General features: G+C 39.1%; 2 protein-coding genes and 1 non-coding gene across 6 annotated transcripts in view; 1 reads left to right on the top strand and 2 right to left on the bottom strand.

Annotated features, from left to right (window-relative positions):
• The window catches only part of DIPK1A (divergent protein kinase domain 1A), a 25,682-nt gene extending 8,629 nt beyond the window's left edge, over positions 1 to 17,053 (top strand). For 2 of the 4 annotated variants that reach the window (XM_076337741.1, XM_076337742.1), the window contains exons 2-5: positions 6,197 to 6,331; positions 6,623 to 6,730; positions 7,438 to 7,614; positions 8,990 to 11,835. In XM_076337741.1, the coding sequence (XP_076193856.1) occupies positions 6,197 to 6,331; positions 6,623 to 6,730; positions 7,438 to 7,614; positions 8,990 to 9,802 (1,233 nt within the window). In that variant the 3' untranslated portion in view covers positions 9,803 to 11,835. Of the gene's footprint in view, positions 1 to 5,572; positions 5,647 to 6,196; positions 6,332 to 6,622; positions 6,731 to 7,437; positions 7,615 to 8,989; positions 11,836 to 16,977 lie in introns of those variants that run through there. The other 2 variants (XM_076337743.1, XM_076337740.1) reach the window with 2 other exon arrangements.
• RPL5 (ribosomal protein L5) lies at positions 12,655 to 20,363 on the bottom strand. The gene is made up of 8 exons (XM_076337744.1): positions 20,246 to 20,363; positions 19,228 to 19,297; positions 19,014 to 19,129; positions 17,349 to 17,483; positions 16,577 to 16,779; positions 15,432 to 15,609; positions 13,468 to 13,556; positions 12,655 to 12,814 (listed from the first exon to the last, which is right to left on the bottom strand). Exons 1-8 carry the CDS (start codon positions 20,246 to 20,248, stop codon positions 12,715 to 12,717), a joined length of 894 nt encoding a protein of 297 aa, XP_076193859.1. The 5' UTR covers positions 20,249 to 20,363; the 3' UTR covers positions 12,655 to 12,714.
• LOC143161461 (small nucleolar RNA SNORD21) lies at positions 15,794 to 15,890 on the bottom strand. The gene has a single exon (XR_012995527.1). It is a non-coding gene; the product is annotated as a small nucleolar RNA SNORD21 (small nucleolar RNA).

Below are 20,363 nucleotides of genomic sequence, written 5' to 3'. Positions count from 1 at the left end.
ATTTTGTGTAATGTGGGTGTAAGAACTAAACTATGCAAAGAATCCATCTGCCCTGCTTACAGCTTTCTTTTGGTTCTGAAGTGGGAACAGGGAGAGACTCTCCTAGTGCTTTGCCATACCACCTCTGCTGGCTTCCCAGAGCTGTGAAAGAAGGATGCTTATGGATGATAAGTGCATTTAGTACATGGGCAGTAATTCACAACAAGGATTTTGAAGTAGGAAAGTTGTGCTGGATAAACTGAAGAGGTGGATGAGGCACTGAGTAGTGCTGGAAACTTACTTGAGAATGGAAGACAGACAGTGGAGGAAGACTGGAACTGAGGCCAGTGTTGCAGAATCAGATGGAAATAGGCTGGAAGTAACTGGAAGAAAAAGAATAGCAGGTAATGTGTGGTTCAAGAGGGGGACACTAAGACTGGCTAAGCAAACAGCTTGAGATGGGTACTGGAAAGAAAAAACTAGTAAGTGAAAATTGTAAATGACTAAATACAGAAAATGGTCTGGAAGAAAGAATAGATGAGGCAGAGTCCGCCTGAGCTTGAACTAAGGTTTCAGTTCTCTTCTGTAGGGGGTGGGGGAAGTATTTCTGAACCCATTGGTAATATATCAGTTCTCACTTGTTGCTGGTTCACATGTAGGATGAATTTTGCTTTTCATCAGTCTGTTCAAGTAGTGTGATTTGCAAGAAAGTTTGTGATTCTTCATGTTGTAAGCATATAGGTATGGTATTTTGTCTTTTTTTTAAGCTAGGAAATTGCACTAGAAGTCTTGCAATTCTGTCGTTTTAGTAGTGTTCTTTCAATGGGAAAGGCTTATATATGGTGTTTCTTTTTTTGATGCTCCCCAGCCTCTTGCTGTCAGTTTTGTTTTCTTGGCTGTTCTGTCCTTCCTAGCCCCAGCTTCCTCATACATTTTCTAAGCTGTTTCTAAATGTGTTGTAAACCACAGAGGATTATTGTTGGTCTCCTTTTGTACTCCATCCAGTTTGTATCCATATTGTGGACACCATGCTTTAGATGAAATTACATGTTACTCCAACTAAGGTCTTTTGTGGCTCTGAGGAAAATAGCAGAAATTATTCCTGTTTTACAACACTACCAGTAAAATATCATAAAAGAAGAACTGGTTAAAGGAACTATCTGGTCAGGATTTATCACCAGAATAAAAGCAGTTAGTTGTATCTATCTCTTCTTTTAACTAGGTAGTTTTAAGATCAAGTCAAGTGAGTGCCTGTGAAGGAGTGAAGGGATAGGGGTGCACAGCTGAGGCGTGCGGTGGGACTGCAGCTGTGTGGATTGGAATCACCTTTGGGTGTTTCGGAACTGACCTTTCTCGGATTATTTCTTCCAAGAGGAAAGGGTGTAATGCATGCTGGTTGTTTGTCATATTTTTATAAGTACTCATAAATTATTGTAGTCTTTCTAGTTAAAAAAAAAAAAAGCTGACATTCACATCTGCTGCAGTTCTGTGTTTTCCCTTCATTTTAAAACTAGGTAATATTATTCATCCTGTTGCCATCTTCTGGAACCCACTTCTTCCCACCCCTCCCAGGTCTCCGTCCATAAGCTTTCCAAGCTTTCAGCCTGTGGCTGAGACTTCACTCTGAAGCAGTATCAGGTTTTCCATTTTATTTTTCTCAGCTTAACTCTTGATTTTTCACAATAAAACATTTGCTTAGTTTCATAAAAGTTGAAAAACAGTTTGAAATTTTTAATCAGTTGAAGAGCTAGCTGTCCTGGAAACAGAAATCCTCTGCTTAAACATAATCAGATACAAAATTATTTATTTATCTGTTTAACACTGGCCCCTTGCTAACCTCAGCCCTGATTTGGAGGGACCAAGGGTATGAGCCATTTCAAGCTCCTGGTTACAGAAAGTTCAGTTCTTCTAGGTGTGTCTGTCAGAGACTTCTAGCAGCAAAATAATGGTGTATATGATGAGCTTTCAGTCAGCAGCGGTTAAGTTTTTTTATTTTGAAGAAAACGTGATCTGAGTCAACAACTTGTGATGAAATATTTGATTATTTGGTTTCTAAACTTGCATTGATGATTCCTTGATGGTTTTGTTTGTTTGTTTTTTCTTCAAAGCATCTTTATTGGTGGACCATTGATGTAGTCTAGCATGACAGTCCTATGTTCCTGTACAGCTCTTTCCTACCTTTCCTTCTCTAGTTACATACAAATAAGAGGGTACTCAAGCATTTCATTTATTAAAGTGGCCCAAATCTTTGAAAGTAATTTTTTTTTTAGTAAGTGTGGGTTTGGGTATTTGTATTCCGTGTTCCTCTTAACCTGTATTTATATTAAAGATGTGTAGTTTCATTAAACTATTGGACATCTACACTGCCACAATCAGCCTTTCAAAATTCTGATAGTACTTCTTAGACAGCATAAACAAAACCTTTACATTATTTAATGATAAACCTTAATATTTAGTCTTATTCATGGATGTTTAGAGAAGACCAAGGATTCTATAAACATGGTTTACTGTGGGTGAGTACAATGATTTGGTTTTTAAGTGACTTTTTGGTACATTAATATACTATGTATATTACAGAAAGGAATATTCATTTTGCTCTCTTCAACAATTTAAAACACGAGTGGTTAAAAAAAATTGCTTGCAGTACATGGTCTTCTTTAAACTGGCTTCACTTGCAGCACTGGCAGTGGAGGAACAAAACTTAAGGCAAATAAGTTTAAAACATTGTTAGTAAAATTACTTCAGAATATTTCTACTGGTTTTGCCAAGGTGCACTATCCTGCAGTTGCGCTGATACAGCTATTTGCAGGCTTGTACTGTGAATCAGGTCAACTCCCTGATTTCATCTGTGGTATAGACTCACAAACAGTTGTTTGGGTGTAATTACGACAAAAGTGGGCTTCAGTATAGAGATGCGAAGAAGCAGGGGCAAAGCAATTTGTACCGTACTGAACAATTTGTATAGTGAAATTGCAGTCTAAGCAAGTCCAAAGATGTGATTGTTCTGTTTCAGTTCTGTTTTTCAAAAGCAGAAAAATTTAGAATATGACACTAATGAGTTTTTGACTATAACTGTTTACTTACCAGTGAAGTTCCTGTGGCTGTATGACCAGATCATCTTGTGATATTTCAGCTGAAATACAGAAAATTATAGGTTAGTATATTAAAGAAAATAGAAATCACTTTCTTAAATCTCCAGATGCTGGGCTGTAACGACAATATTTACTCAAAGGCAGAGGAACTGGTCTTGAAGCAAGGAAAGAAGTTTTGAGATGATAAAGTGAACGAGTGTGTGTATATGATCCTATGGAAGGAAAACATCCACTTTGAAGTCAGGCCTCATGTTAGACTTTTACACAAGCATGTTACAATTCTCATTTACTTCAATAAGATGTCTGAAGTTTAAGGTTGTTCCCAAATAAACTTCAGTGATACTCCTAATTTTTTACTGAAGCTTTGAATTCTTGTGCTGAGCAAGGTAAAGAATGTGCAGATTTGAACAAGCTTCAGTAGATCACATAAAGACAACATTAAAATATTTTTGTTCTACTGTAGAAGGGCAGAAGTATGAAACTGTGGTTAGAGCAGTGGACTGTGACTTTTGAGATCTAGATTTAGGTATGAGTCATTACCTGTAAGGCCTTGGGTGGGTTGATCTGCTTCTGCTTGTCCGCAGGAGAAGTGTTCACCCATTTTGTACCTAAATTTACATTCTTGAAGAGCTTGTGGATATGTATTTATTAGCATCTTGGAACCACAAACACTATTTTGATGTGGAATTTCATGGTACTACATGGTTTGAAGGGACATAAAGCATAATGAGAAATATTTATGCTAGAACTGTTTGAAGGCCATACCGGCATGCTCCTGCTTTTCTGTGTAACTTGTTGGGTTAACTTCTTGCATTATTCAGTTTGGGCTTTTTGGTGGTTTTGTTGGGGTGGGGGGTGAGGGGGTGGGGATTAAGATTTCCTTGGACTGAGGCCTTTGACTTTGGCAGCATTGTGTCTTAGGGTCGTTTGGGCATAAGGGGTGTCTACCCACTTATCTCAAAACATAGCTAAAAGGTTCTCAGTCTTTCTCATAGAATGAGTCATATGGAATTTGGGACTGCTCTGCTATGTTTGAAAGTGTTAAAACATCTTGCGTGCACCTTCCCCCGTTTATTTTTTAAAATCGTTACGCTATAAAATGGAATGAAAATAGGATATAAAATTAAGGGCTGAGCTATATACCATCATCTTTCCTAGCAGTTTTTCTGTGTTGTTTATTGCATTCCTGCTTCTCTTTGAGACTTGATGTTCCTTACAGAACTGTATGGGGTCAAGATACACTTCCTCTTTAGTCTTCGGATGGAGTGAGTGCCTGTGTGAAAATATACCCTGAATCACGAGATGAGTTATGGTGGAAGAGTCAGAACCATTCTAGGTTGAGAGTAGGACACCTATACCTAGGGATTATATTTCTTTTGTTAAGGTCTGAAAAGTCAGTTCTTGTGATAGGTGTTAAACCAAGCTACCATTCAACTGATTAGACCTGCTTCTTTGATCTTCCCTTAAAAATAAATAAATTACATATTTAAAAAGGGAAATGCATCTTTGAAGATCTTCCTATATTTGTAGAAGATTATTTTCTCTAGTAACATTTTTTTCTAAAATATAAAATACTTAAAAGCTGAAGCCGTGTATTCAATTTACTGTGATTTAAGATAATTACTATCAAATTGTAGTACTTTGGAATTATTTCAGTGCTTTTTCTCCCATGCAGATGGAGCCATCTGAAGTTAGTATGTGTGAGATGGGTTAACTTGGTATGTATTTATGGATGTATGTGACGGCAAAACTGCACATCATTACTACCTTTCTTGGAACTTTTTCCAAACATATGGAATGGTTTCTCTGTGAGGAACAGCTAAGTTAGGACCTGTCAATGTGGAAAAAAGATGACATGGCAGGGAGGCTCACAAAATCATGACAGATGTGGAGAGAATAGACAGAAATTGATAACTCATCTCTTCCAATACATGAACTAGGGGATCTCAAACAAAGCTAATATGAACCAGATTTAAGCAAAATAAAGTCCAGTCCCTGGCCCCGGTACAGTGGATAGTAGGCCTGTGGAATTAATTGCTAAAGGGTTTTGTGGATGCTAAAAGCTCATGTGGATTTTAAGGAGTCTGGGTAAGTTCATGAAAGATAAATGGTTTGAGATTTACTAAATATAGAAAATCGTGTCTGCCTTAGCAAGTTCTTCTAGAGGAAAATGGAAGCACATTTGCGATATATATTATATGTTCTCACTCTTTGATGGCATCTATTTATAGCTGTTGCTGAAGATCAGGATACTAGTAGAAATGGATCTCATACTGACCCAATACAGCTGTTCTCATGCACTTTCCTTATATCCTGTTGCTAAAGCTGATTCTGACTTTCTAATTCTTTTCTAATCCTGATGTGAGTATGAAAATCAAACCATTAGCACACCAGACTCAGAGGAAGAACAAGAAAAAGATCAAAATGTGCCTCCTCCCTTACAAGGCACTTAGCTCTCCCTCAATTCTTAATTTATAAATACTTTTTTCCTCTATCCCTAGTGAAAAAGTGTAAATGTGAGGCCACAGAAACAACAGGAAAGTCTTGCATACGGTTATGGGAAAGACTACTGAAGGTGAGGCTAGTACAGAGGAATTTTACTTGCATAATTAAATGGTGTCATTTCAAGGAAGGAGCGGGAGACTTCAGCACATGGAACCTGTCCCTGATACCCACCCTGGTCATTGTATATCTATCTTGCATCTTTATACATTAGCACAGATTATTTTTTGACCAGATTCCTGATCTGTTGGATTTGGTTTACCAGGAGTGGAACATAAGTAACTGGTCTTTGAGAAAGATGCAAGTAGTTGAGCTCTGAGAGTTTATGATTTTGATCAAATTGGTTCTTACAGCCTGGCTTGTCCTATGAGGGTCTGTCATGTTTTGTTTTATTTTATTTATTTATATCTTAATTTTCCTTCTACCTACATGAGTCAGACTGACCTTCTTCCCTGCCAGTTTTGCTCACTGAAGGAAGCGAATGTTCCATGTAATGCAGTCTGCTTATTTTATCACTGTGGAAGTCAAATTCTTAAAGGTGAAATAGTAAATCGCGTTTGTTTCTATCATTTTGACTACTGCTGAATGAATTCCAAAGAATATTTTCTCTTTGTGTCCTCTAGGTACGTTTCTCCTATATGCGGATGAAGTATCTCTTCATCTCTTGGTTAGTAGTATTTATCGGCAGCTGGGTTATGTATGTTCAGTACTCCACCTACACAGAACTATGCAGAGGACATGACTGTAGGAAAATAATAGTAAGTATATTTAGCATAGCTTTCTTAAGTGTTTGTCCTGACTAATTCCACAGCCAATTCAGTCAGTGCCACATGTAAATTAATCAAATTCTGATATTCCATCATGTTGAAGTAAGATTACATCTTCAATTACAGATAAAACCAGTTATGATTCTTAACATTGTTTTGGTATAGGGTTATTAAAATTGTTTTCTTAGATTTTTCTTTTAAGAGTCAGGTGTAGGGAGAGATGCAGTTGTTGCCTCCTTTCTTGGGCAATTTGTTAAATATTTTTCTCCCTGTTTGTTTCAGTGTGATAAATACAAGACCGGAGTTATTGATGGGTCAGCATGTAGCAGTCTTTGTGCTAAAGAAACATTGTATTTTGGAAAATGTTTGTCAACAAAGCCCAATAACCAGGTAAGGCTTTACTCATCCAACCTAGTTTTATTATTTCCCACTGAAATGTCATTCTCTAGAACATCAAGTAGACCTTAGTGTCAGCAAGCTGTATCTGTTTGATACAGATTATTTCAAACTCTATTTGCTGTGACATGCAGAGCATGTTTATATAGATGTATGTAATATAGCTATATATAAAGAATATATAGGCATACCATATATTATTAATAATATATACAGTACGCACCTATATATAACATACCTGCATATAATATTATATATTATTCCTATATGTAGAGGGTATATTATTATTTTATAATACATATATTTTATAAACATATATATAATATACCGGATCTTTCCACATTTTGACAGAATACCTATGCTTTTGTACAGCATGCTACTTCTCTGCTTTCCTGCTTCCCAAATAGAAGCAGCAGCCTCTTAACAACCTATGCAAAGATGGTAGTAATGCCAATATACTGTTCATCCAGCTGTCTTTGTATTTTGACAGTGTAGTGTCTCCTAAGTACCTGCAGTAGTGTATCGTATTTGAAGTTGTCATTGTTTGAATGTGCTCTGTGCATTGTCTGTACACAGGACTCGGTTTTCTAATCTGTGTTGCTACTTGACTCTTGAAGCAGTGGTTGGAGTACAGGTGGTCTTTAGATGATGGACTTCTACAGTGTTTTTTTTTTTACCCTTTTCCTTCTTTTCCTGCATAGATGTATTTAGGAATCTGGGGAAATCTGCAAGGTGTTATAAAATGCCAGATGGAAGAAGCTGCTCAACTTGATTTTGATACTGACCCAGAACCAAGGAAGGAAATAGTCCTATTTGATAAACCAACAAGAGGAACCACTGTTGAGAAATTCAAAGAAATGGTATATGGTCTTTTTAAAGTAAGTATATGCTTATTTATTCTATTTTGACAGAAAGGCTTATTTTCCTGCAGCTGGAGAGAATGCCCTATTGTCTGAGCCTTGTTCAAGTGCATGTTAGAAAAATAATCAGCACAAAAATAGGTTTTCCCAGAGGGGTTTATCTTAAAGTTTGAAGTAACTAATTATCAGTTTTTTTCCTTACTTTTTAACAGATGGAAGCTGGTATGCATCTTGCATGTCTACAGCTTTCACTTGTATTTGTATAGAAAATATGGTAAAAATGTTGGTTGGTTTGTTTGGGGTTTTTTTCCCCTTTTAGGGTTATTGTAACCAGGTACAAAGACTGAAGCACAATTTGAAAACTGTTCATGCTTGGGAAGAGTTACTATGTTAACTGAGCAGCAGGAATCTCTCTAACCAGAATGACCAGCCATACTTCTACCAGTTCTTTCTGTGTTATATTAATGCGATACTTGTTTCTGTTGCTCTAATGCTACCCCAGAATTTTCATAATATAGAGTCATCACTTTGATGCTGTGTCAATACTGATTTTGGGTTTTCTTTCTTAAAATTCTCTTGCTATTGTCATAGCTCTTATGTCTCCAGTGATGGAAATAATGCTGTTCTAGCTGAGTGAGCATACGTGTACACATGCACACACATACACATCATTATGTAAAACTGATGACAGTTGTCATGCATTACAGTAGTTTTGTCTCTAAGAATGGGTGAGCAGCAGGTGTTTTAGAGTAGTTCTTAGGAGAATTTGGGAAAAGTTTATCTGACTTTCTGTGTGCGTTGGTGGTAGTTGAAAATCCAACAGTTCAGATTCCAGCAATGGCTTCTTTCTCTGTATTGATACAATGGAGGTGGTTATATCAAATAACAAAGTTAAATATTTCAATACACTTATCATATGGGATTTGTACCCAGTATGTCTTGGTACTTTTTATAGTTAGCCAAAATGTGGTTGATACTGTAATTTCTCTACATGTGTAAGGTTTAATCAGCTGAAAACTAAACCTGATCTAAACATTTGAATTCTACATACTTTTTCTAAGAGAATATTTAACAAGCTACTTGATACGATTTTTCTAAAGACTGATCTGACCAAGAACAATGTTTGAATTTTAATGTTTGCATTTTGAAATGCAAAGAACACTTGTACTCTCAGAAGATCATATACTTGGTGCCTTTGAAAAGGCAAGAACAAAAAGGAAGCTCCTTCAGGCATCTGGTAGCAAGTACTGTAACATCTATAACCAATGAAAACTAGAAGGTAACATACCCTACCGTACCATCCATAGAAGGAGAATAACAGGAGGTAGAATGACAGGTGGATTGGTGGTAGTTAATGAAATCATACTTAATCTTTTTCGTTTGTTGCTTTTAGGCAAAATTGGGTGAACAAGGAAATCTTTCAGAACTGGTTAATCTCATCCTCTCTTTTGCTGATGGAAACAAAGATGGTAGAGTTTCTTTGCCAGAGGCGAAATCTGCATGGGCACTTCTGCAGCTAGATGAGTTTCTGTTAATGGTGATCTTGCACGATAAAGAACATACTCCCAAGTTGATGGGGTTTTGTGGGGATCTCTATGTGACGGAAAGAGTTGAATATACCTCTCTCTATGGAATCAGCCTTCCATGGATTATGGAACTTTTCATTCCTTCTGGCTTCAGAAGAAGCATGGACCAATGGTTTACTCCATCATGGCCAAGAAAGGCAAAAATAGCTATAGGGCTTTTAGAATTTGTGGAAGATATTTTCCATGGACCTTATGGAAACTTTCTTATGTGTGATACAAGTGCCAAAAACTTGGGATATAATGATAAATATGATTTGAAAATGATGGACATGAGAAAAATTGTGCCAGAAATGAATTTGAAGGAAATAATTAAAGATCGTCAGTGTGAAACAGATTTGGACTGTATTTATGGCACAGACTGTAGAACTCTGTGTGACCAAAGCAAAATGAGATGTACCACGGAAGTAATTCAGCCAAACTTGGCAAAAGCCTGTCAGCTACTTAAAGACTATCTGCTTCGTGGTGCTCCTTCTGATATTCATGAAGAACTAGAAAAACAGCTGTACTTGTGTATTGCCCTTAAAGTCACAGCAAATCAGATGGAAATGGAGCATTCTTTAATACTCAATAACTTAAAAACTTTACTGTGGAAGAAAATTTCCCATACAAATGATTCTTAGCTTCTCCACCAGCAGAAGATAATATTGATGCCTGCCACTAAAGGTGGCCTACCACATTTGATAAAAACAATCATCTGCAGCATTTTTTAGAGACGTTTCTTTACTCAGATTTCATGAACGGCTCTTTAACTCTTGCCCTTCAGTCAGTACCTTATGACCGGGCTTCTCGAAGAACGAACGTGGCACTGAATGATTGGGCAGAGGCCAGAAGCACTTCTGATGTTCCAGCGCTCTGTTATGGAAACAAAAACCCCGCATGCTTGACTGTTCTGTGCACTTTGTCAGCTCTTGAACAGGATTAAAGTATTCACTGTGCCACCACATCAACTGATGGAACATCTTACAATTCTGTGAAAATCATTGCTTACTTGTGAAATACCTGCAAAAGATTTTTATCCCAAGTAGTTTTATGAAGAACCACCACTACTGCAAATAATGTGTCTGAGTCCAAGCTGCTGTTGTGAATAAACTGAACTGTGAAATTGAAGTTTACTAATACCTTGGCATGGCAGAATTTGCACATTAGTAATTTTTAAACTGTGGAAAATTAGAATTCTAGAACTGACAGGTTGTAATATGAGACTTAAATCAGATTCCATTTACACCTTGTTACCTCATGCTTACATCTTGAATGTTTAAGTAGTTCAACACTTTTTAATTAAGTCCTTATACAGTGAACCATGTTGGGAGCCAAGAATTTTAGAGTATGTTATTTCTTAAAATCATGTATACAGTCTAGCAGCAATATCAACATCTGTTTCAAAAACTGTAATTACTGTACTTCAGTTGAAACCTTTAACCCAAATTAAGCTGTAGCAAATATTGAGAAGTAAGGAGTTTGTGGACTAAGCTATTTTACGAGAACTGAAGTAAATTAATTTTTAAAAATACTGATAGCAGAAATGTCCCAACAGTTAAAAAAGGAAGCTTGCATAGTATAGGAATCTGCTGTATGACATGTGAAACAAGTAATAGTCGTGGATAAAGCCTTGACTCTTTACTGTCCCTCCAAATTTAGCTACAGACTTGTACTTACATAAATCCTCTTGAACTACTGCAGGAAGTAAGCCAGAGCTAGACCTGAACTGTAGGACAGAAGCTGGATGGTTCAGGATCATGGAATATTGCTTAAATGGGAACCTGTAAGATAGCAACAGCTAGGAATGAGGTGGAACATACGCAAGTGAGCTGTAGCACATTACTGTTTTATAGTAGCATCTGTGAGTCATTGTTAAGTCTCAAGTCACGAGTAAATAAACAGCATCTGATCCTGGCACTCCACATGGCATGGCCACTGTGCCACCTTTCAGCTGCATACCTGTTCTTTTGCAGATTTACATCCACGTTCACAATTATGCAGAATTGGATGTCCATAAAGCACCTTAATAGTGTGCTCAGTACTTATCTGTTAATGTTTAATTTATAAGTGCTTGAAGTATGAAGTAGTTCAATCCTTAATGATTTTAATGGCAATCAATCATCCATATACTTCTAAATCCTGGCCCCTTAATTCAGTTTCAGCACAGGTAAGAGGGACAAGCTTTTATTTAAATATTTGAAAGGTTGTTAATTGCTTTAGGTATCCTGTGTTAAGTGCATTCCTTGAATGATTAAACCGAAGTACAGGAACAACATAGTCATTTCTCCATACCATCTGTAATAGTATGCAGCTTGGGTTAAGAGTGTACTGTTTTGTAAACATCAGCTTTTTAGTTTAAGAATTACTATGCTAATGCTAATTATTGTCTCTAACTTGATAATGTCCTCCAAGAGCTAGTAAGTATTTGTAGCCAGCAATGCACTCAAATGTAAAGTGGTCATGTTCTTGGTGGAAAAATCTGACTGTACTTGCTCTAGGTTTTGGGCAGAGAAGATTACTGAATCCAAATGATGTTGGGTATTTTAAACAACTGGAAAACATGTTGTACAGAACCTTCATTTTTATTGCTGTTGCATCAAGTTGGAACTTCCATTGGAAAAAAAACCCCGCACTTTTGTTTACAATAAATCACAGGCCTCCTTTTCTCATTCAATAGCAGTATTTACCATCTATCAGTATCTTAAAGCAAAACGTTCCTCCGTGTAGCCTTCTTGCCTCGTGTTTTAACTGTGCAAGCAACTTCTGTAAGTCTAATGAGAAAGTGCCTATTAAACTGAGATGTAAGGGATAGGGGCAAGTCAAAGCCTCTGTAACTAAGCATGTATATGCAACTTAAAAGTGAATTATCTCGTCTTATCACTAAATAATGTGAAGCATTTAGCTTAAGACAGTACCTGTTTCAGTAGCAGCCAGAGCTTGGAGCTGCGTGAGTGCAAGTGCTTACTTAGTTAGTGGAGGAAACTTAAATACATCAGTTAGACGTGTATTCCTGTATCAGCTACAGTTAACTCACAGTAGGGAACATGTTGCCATTTGTGTTCCTGAAAGCCTAAGGCTGCGTTTCAGCAGAGGCTTTAGAACCTACCATGACTACTCCTGCTTTTTCCTTAAGCTACATACAGATTCCCCCATAACATTAAGTATGCTGAAAGAAAAATGGTGAAGGACATGTAAAGCTCTTTTTAAAAATTTAAAGTCTTTTTGTAGTTAGGAGCAACAAGTTCTTATATCTAGTATTTGATACTAGTCACACCAAAAAGTAATCAAATTGAGTTCCCCTTCTTACAGGAATAATTCTAAGGCAGCAGCCTTGGTTTTGAAGTCTGTCACCTCTCTTCTCCTCTGTGAAGGAGTTCAATTCATACAGTACTTTGAAGGGGGAAAAGAACCTTAAGGCTACAGAATATCTGGATCATAAAAAGTATTCTGCATCTTTGTAAGATATATTAATAAGCCAGTCTTACACAGTTGCTTAATCAATAAATTTATTGCCACTTTTTCCAAAGCTTCATAGAAAATTGTGGAAGTTGTCTTAACTATCAGCTGTGCGCTCCTGGGCCCTGAGAAAGCTAGCCTTCTTCTGAGCAACACGATCTTTCTTCTGGGCGAGGGACATCTTGGGACAGTTCCATCTGCAATGTAAGCACAGTGTATGATATATCCAAGGCAGAAATAAGCAAAAAGGTGGTCAAGAAAGCTGCAGCGCACCAGAACTGTGATTAAGAGTGCTATGCTAGAACATATTCCCACTTCTGTAACACACTTTATTTCCTCATAATGATTTAAGGCTGTAGTTAGGGCACCACAAGAAGGCATGGTTAGACTGCAGCAGTTTAATTCCTCAGGAGGTAAGCTCAGTACTTTTTTGTGACTAGAGCATAGACAGTATCAAGCCCGATGCAATAGCTGTGCCTTTATTTCTTTTCTCCCAGACCCCTGAAAAATCTAAATAGTTTAGTACTGACAAATTTGTCAGCCTGCCCTCTCCTGAAGAGAAGCAGCTTTCCCACTGAAAACACTTAAGATCTGAAGATACACGCTTAAAGAGTTCCAGCTATTCAGGCCACAAGCATGTTCCACTTTTTTTTTTTCCAATATAGTTGAGGGCTCTTAAATTTTAGATTCCTACTGTGAAGTTATACAGAAGTGCTTTTATCTTAATCTGATCTAAAACACATGTGAGTTTTGACACAACTGCAATGCGAATCACCTTACTTGTTTTAACATAACTAAAATATCTTCAACAGAGAAGTCACATTCATATTAAAGAGGACAAGAGTTTTACCTCTTCTTCTTCACTTCTCTCTTGGGTTTCTTCTCATGGACTGGATTATCCCGTATAGCAGCATGGGCTTTTTTATACATTTCTTCCATCTTTAAAAAAAAAATTGTTAAATTCTCCGTAGTGATCCAGTTGTAGGATCATATTAAAAATCCAAGACACCCTTACCCGAGCATGCACTAGAAACAGGTTTCATCACACCACAGCTTGTAATTTTGTGTGGTTGCCTTTAAAACACTTTCTTCATACAGATCACTGCCACAGCATACTGAAATTCCTACTATCGCTGTAATACAATTTAAATATCCAAATCCACAACTTAAGACACAAAACGGAGAAAGCAATTTTATCCTTATTTTAGTCAGGGAACCAAGGCCATAGAGTAACTAGAGACTACTTACAAGTCTCATAAATACAGCCTAGCATCTTGCAGTTGAAATACTTTTTCCTCTGAAGCCTACTTTCAGTGACACAGCTTCCCTACATTTAAATTAAAAAGCAGTCTAGAAAGTTATTCTATTTCTGCCTAGAATAAAATACTTCACGTTTACTTATTAAACCAAAATTACTCCACACAAACTCTATCAGACATGTAATCTTACCACTTTTCAGACCCTACTGTAGTACACATTACAAAGCTGCTTAGTAAGAGGGAAAAAGTATAAGTTATGAAAGCAGCTACAGATTAACAAGTCTTGCAAGAACGGTGACAGTCCCTGCATCATCCCCAAGGATGCAGTAACAGAAATACATTAGCAGAGGCTACACCCAAACAGCAGTTTCTGACAGCTCATATAGCAGGTCATTGTACTTTGAGCAACTATTCTTCTAATGTGTAAGATGGGAAAATGCAAGTGATCTGTCCAGTTACATAGATCAATAACAGAAGGTACCAGAGGATCCCCATCTGTCTGCTGCTCTGTCCCAAAGACAACTGTGGCTCCATAATGGCACCAATTTTAAGAATACCTTTGCTGGTGGTTAATTAAGACCACTAGTCCCCCGCTGTGAAAAGTTTTCTAGATGTATGAAGAATAACCGTCTAGCTATTGACATAAGCCCTGGACCATTCACTGCAATACAGACTATAAATTGTTTGTTTAGTAAAACAGATGAAGTTGGCATTTACAACACATTACTTATTTTTTAGTAAAGACTAAGTTACAAGAAGTTAGCAATTAGTTAAGTTTAAAAAAAAAAACCACAAACCCCCATAGCAATAATGGGATAAAGAATGAAGTTAAGTTTTCCATAGCCTAAAAAGAGGCATGAGAATGTTTGTTTCAAGCTTCAGGACCACTAATTGGGGAAACCAAGCAAGGACATTACAGGCAGCAAAACAAGCCATCTGAAAGGAGTTTAACACTTGAAAGCAGCACCTTGGTCATCTTACACATCTTCTAGTGTTTTGTACAAGATACTCTAAAACTTAAAGTAGTACTAAAATAAGATGTATTACACTCTCTGTAGTTTCATGAGATGGTAGCTGCTACAACTACAGCTATTCTATATTCACCTGGGACCTAGAACTACCTATAGGGTCACACAAATCATAAACCAGATTTGACCTAAAGCGCATCCTCACAGTTGCAACCACCACAGCTGCAGAAATGACAGGCTGTGGTGCAGGACTAGGAATGAGTGAGTAGCATGCACAGAAACTTCAAGTTGATTTCTGTATCGGGGGGGGGAAAGCTAATTCTAGCTTAGAATGCAGTCCTGTAAGCTTAGATTTATAGGCAGAATGTTAAAGCTTCACAGCAGGAAAAAAGATCTCACTTTCAAAAGATCTACAACATACTACAGAGCCCTTAATGAAGGACAGAAGTATTTTCTTTGCATGGATAACATACAACATGAATCACAGTATTTTACACATCAAGCTTATTTGCGTTACTAGAGAAGGCCCTACGCAAGACTTATCAGCATCTCTATTAATGCACAAGAGCCAGCCAGATAAATCTTACCCCATCAGGTGTTACGTTGTTCTTTATGTACTGGGAGAACTGTTTTTTGTAAGCATCTTCATCCTCCTCCATCAGGTAACGCATATAATCTGCAACATTTTGACCCATGATATGCTTGCGGTGAACCTCTGCATTGAATTCTTTGCTTTCCGAGTCATAACCAGGGAAACGTTTGGTACTGTGAAACAGCAGTTACAGTCAGATTAAGACATACTGCCAAATCCTCTAATTCAGATGCTAGGTTCCACAAAGAAACAACTGATAACATCAGATTCTCCTACAGATAACTGAGGGATAGGACCCTCTGATTAAGAATGAAGAGATACATAAAATTAGGAAATGGAAGTTTTAAGTTCATCTCAGCTGCCATCAGTCCCGTCTTGAAACAGTGCAGTACATCATACACACACCATGGACCAACTACAGAGTGTTCAGTCATTGGGAGCATCATCATATAGCAGCCAAGTCAGAAAAACTGGACAATTAGTCAAGAATGAATAGGACAGCATGGGAAAGGGCAGGAAAATACACAACAGATGTCAGATTTCCCCCCCGCCGCTGCTGCTAGCAGAAAGAAGCAGTCAACTGTAATATCAGTGTTCGGTAACACTGCCCAAAATCTTGATTCAGTCATTCATAGCCCACGACAGGAATTGTCAAAACTTCCACGTGGGAATTTTAAGTGCAGGTGGACTGCTCAGACCTACTATTGTACTGACAACTGTAGCAAATGTCAATGGTTTTGTAGCTGGTACGTACAACTTTTCACAGTGAAATTAATACATACACACAATTTGCTAAAGACTTAAAACAACAGCATAGTAAAGGATATTTACTTAAGTGCATTCAATCACTTGATGATTTTAAGTAAAAGCAACAAGATGACTCTTTAAGTTTCTAAAAATTTAATAGCATCTCTTGATAGTTGCAAGATTCCCAGCAGCACTATCAGAATTGCACTTGTGGATTAAAAAACCACCAATGAACCAACCAAAAAAAAACCCCACCCCAGAACCTAGGCTACATAATCATTACCAGGTTGTAACAAAATTATTTCAACATAAAGTGACAGTCTACTTAGACTGTCACATACAGAAGCATCTCAGGTTAATTCTAAAGGAATTCTTCCAAACAGACTAGACTACCTGTGAGGGATGGACAGACCACCATCCACTGCACCCTTCAGAGCACCAAAGACTTTGTTTCCAGTGGTAGTTCTGGCAAGACCTGCATCCAGGTAGCATGTGAAAGCACCAGGCTTTCCATCCACGCTTTCCACATTGTATTCATCACCCGTCACTTCAACTTGGCCTTCATAGATCTTATCAAGGCCAAATTTATTCAGAAGCTGTGGGAAAGGGAAAAAAAAAACAAAAACAAAAAAGGACTTCTGAAATTCTTTCCATTTACTGACAAAATGAAGAATCACCACTACCTTAACACGAGTTTCTTTACAAAAAAATTATGCACCCCATACCAGTAACAAAGCTTTTAACAACCACCATGGTAAGCATGTCTGTTAAGTTTCAACCTTTTGTTCCAACAGGTGCACCAGTGAACTTAAGACTTATTCATGAGCTTGTATGGAAAATGGATGGATGCTGTTTACATGTTTTCAAATTCTTAAAGGTATACTTCTTACATTTTTATCCTGACTCCCTCCCTCCACCAAACTTAAGTGCTGAGACTTAAAAGTGGGCTGCTAGAGTTGAAACTGCATGCTGTCATACGTCTCACTGTGATTTGACAGTCACAAGAGGCCATCAAATCTATACGGTAAAGAGCAAAACTTAATACTTAGAGAAGCCCACAGAGTCAGGTATCTATACTAACACACCACTTAAAGTGGGCTTTCCTTTTCGTAAGAAAACCAGAAAAACAGAGCAGCAACTTCCAGACAATCTGACAGATACCTACCCTGCGTGCCAACAGCAGACCTGTACAGTACGCTGCTGCGTAATTGGTCAGGCCAACCTTCACGCCGTATTTTGGCAGCTCGTGGGCATAAGCAGCACAGACAATCATGTCACCTTCGATTCTGGCATAGGCAATCTGACAACAAAACAACTGTTAGTGTTCTCACAATAATTCTGGGCTCGATTTGTTGTTTGTTTGAAATCTACTTAAGCCAACAGGAATTCTGTATAGAAACGTCCAGCAAACTGCCAACCTTTGCATGCAAGCTCAGTGGGTTGTGTTTTTCTTTTCTTTTTTTTTTTTTTTTTTTAAAGGCATAATTAACTCCTCAAGTACAGATGCAAAGAATTCAAATCCGTATTAGGCCAGAGAAAGCGTATGCCAGCAACACCTTTTATTTACCTCTCCACATACATCAGAAGGCCAGGAAGCTGCCTACAAAAGCAATCTTTCCAAGAATCATTATAGCTGTGGATGGATTCTGTCCCACTTTCTGCATGTAATTCTCATATAACACAGTATGTAACGCACCTCAGAAAAATGCAAAAGCATCTGATACAGAGTTTGTGATAACATTGTTACTAACCTTATGGAATGATTTTATTTATGGGTCTGAGATTTTCATAATCTCAGGGGTCTCCTGTGAGACAGCAGTACTAGCAGATATGTTTCTACTGTTCCTTTCACATACCGAACCTTCTCCTTTTGACTCTCACACCTCCCTTCTACATCCAAAAGTCGTCCCCTTTTTGCAGGATTCCTACATACTGGAGAGGCACTATCAGTCAGATGTAAGCACCTGCCACCACTGATTTTTGTTTTGAGTTTCAAGGATAAAGTAACCTCATCAAGGTCATATGGTTTCATCTGAACTGACTGCAAGAACAGCCCTCGCCGCTGTTCTCAACAGATAGTTATTCTATGAAGAAAGAAACGACAGTTAAACTTTTCTAGCTTTTTTGGTTTTTTGAGCTTAACAACATGTATAGAACAAACATGCCTAAGTTTTTAACTTCAAAATTAGTCAAAACATTCTGAAAATGAAACAAGAAAGTGAATCACAGTGAGGACCTGCATATGACACCACACATAACTGCATACTTAATAAGCATGAAAAAATGCCCACTATTCTTATTTACCAGTCTCCTTCAGTCTCACAGAAAAGCCATCATAAAGCCCACCTTCTTCAGATGATCCACATAACATCATAGGAAAAAAAAAAAACAAACTCAGAAGGCACCTTTAGATACAGTGCAATAGTCAGTGCAGGCTGACAGGTCACGTAGTCAACTTTGTTGTCTTCAGTCAAGCAAAAAGGCCCTCTTTTCAAGCACTTTAAAGACAGCAGGAAAAAAAAATAGAGAAATCTTCCCTCTCCCTAAAATCTTCTACTTATCTCAGCGTCGTTAAAACAGTCCAGTCTTATATTACGAATAACCTTGCTGAAGAATGCTGACGCTAGTAAAATTTATTTTGTATCACGAATACAGTTTATTACTGAAGTTGTGTCAGCGTTAAAGATTGTTCTCCTCTAAGAAACTATTTTACAATATAAAAACTGCTCAGATCAAGCCTAAAAAAACCCAGCTGCTTCAACCATCCCCCTTTCAGTTTATTTCACTCTGGGAAGGCTGGTAGGTAAGTAGCAAGCACCACAGACCTTACCTGGCAAATGATGTCTCTGTTGGTAACACGCACAATCATCCTATATTTAGGTGTGTTGTACTTGTTTTTATCTTGAATTACCAAACGTTTGCGGGCATAGTAATCAGTTTTTCCCTCTGAAAAACAACAGTTACAGTGTGGAAAACACGTGTGAAAAAAGTTGGAATATTCATCAATGACACTTAATTATATGTTACAGGGAATTTAACAATACCTCTCCTTCTCCTGAATTTCACTTGGTATCTCTTGAAGTACGCCTTATTCTTGACAACTTTCACAAACCCCTTGAGAATAAGAAGTATAACTAGACGTTATTAACATATAACCACGTAAGCCAAGATCACTCTTAACTAAATTAAACCTGCTATAAGACCGCAGTAAAATCAGGAACAGGATAACATGCTTGCTTATACATTTAGCTTAAAAAAGCATCATAAAAGTAAAATGGAAAAAACCAAACCCATCCAACCCCCAGAATTCCCATCCTTCCCACAGGAACTAACGCACACTTCTCCCCATAACTTCGTAGAGTTTCCGGAGAAAACCAGAAATCGCATTTGTCACCTGGACGTCTGTCTGCACGGTCCGAAGCACTAACCGTGCTCATTTCCAGTCGCTCCCCCCCCAGCCGGTTACGCCTCTGGCACGTTCTGCCACGGAACCGGCTTCTCCTGCAGCCCCCCGCCACTCGGCGAAGACAACGAGCTTCGCCGACATCGCGAGGGGACAGGCGCTCCCCAACACCCGCCAACGCTTCAGACGCCCAACGCCGCGGCAGGAAGGAGGGCGGCCCGGCGGGCACCCGCGCTCCCCGACCCTCGGGCCGGGCGCCGGCTGCCGCAGAGCACGGCGGGCTCTGTCAAACCCGGCCCCGCCGCCCGCTCACAGGCCGGGCCGGCCGGCCGGCCGCCTCCCGCTGCCTCCCGCCGCCACGCGCCCGCGGCCCAGGCCCGACCCAGCCTGCCGCCCCACCGGGCCGGTAGGCCGCGGCCCAGGGCGGCAGCGCGGACGGTTGCGGGGCCGGGCCAGACCGTGCCGGGCCCCGCCGAGCCGCCCTAAGCCACCCCGCGGCGCGGCCCCGGCACTAATGGCAGCCATTGCCACGCCGGAGCCGCCGCAGCCTGCCCCGGGCCAATCGGGCTCCATCCGGGCGGGCAGAGCCGCGCAGCGGGCGCAGAGCGGCGGGCAGAGCTCCCCCCCGCCGCGCGGGTCCCGCGGGGACCGGTACTGACCATCGTGCCAGGTACTGTCCGGTCTAGGCCTAGGCCGGGGCCCGCTCCGCACAACGACTGCGCTCCGCAGCAGGGGGGAAAAGGCCGCGCCCGCTGCGCAGCCGCAGCTCCTAGCCCG

This window comes from Aptenodytes patagonicus, chromosome 5, assembly GCF_965638725.1.
Source record: "Aptenodytes patagonicus chromosome 5, bAptPat1.pri.cur, whole genome shotgun sequence".
In the NCBI taxonomy this organism is placed as follows: domain Eukaryota; kingdom Metazoa; phylum Chordata; class Aves; order Sphenisciformes; family Spheniscidae; genus Aptenodytes; species Aptenodytes patagonicus.
Note: the sequence above shows the minus strand (reverse complement) of the source record. Positions and strands in the feature narration are given on the sequence as shown.

What these genes read in the sequence shown, in the direction of transcription:
- RPL5 (XM_076337744.1), bottom strand. An exon ending in ACAACGTAACACCTGATGGG is followed by an intron (nt 13,557 to 15,431) that starts GTAAGATTTATC and finishes TTTTTTTTAAAG; the next exon opens with ATGGAAGAAATGTATAAAAA. An exon ending in AGAGAAGTGAAGAAGAAGAG is followed by an intron (nt 12,815 to 13,467) that starts GTAAAACTCTTG and finishes CTTACATTGCAG; the next exon opens with ATGGAACTGTCCCAAGATGT.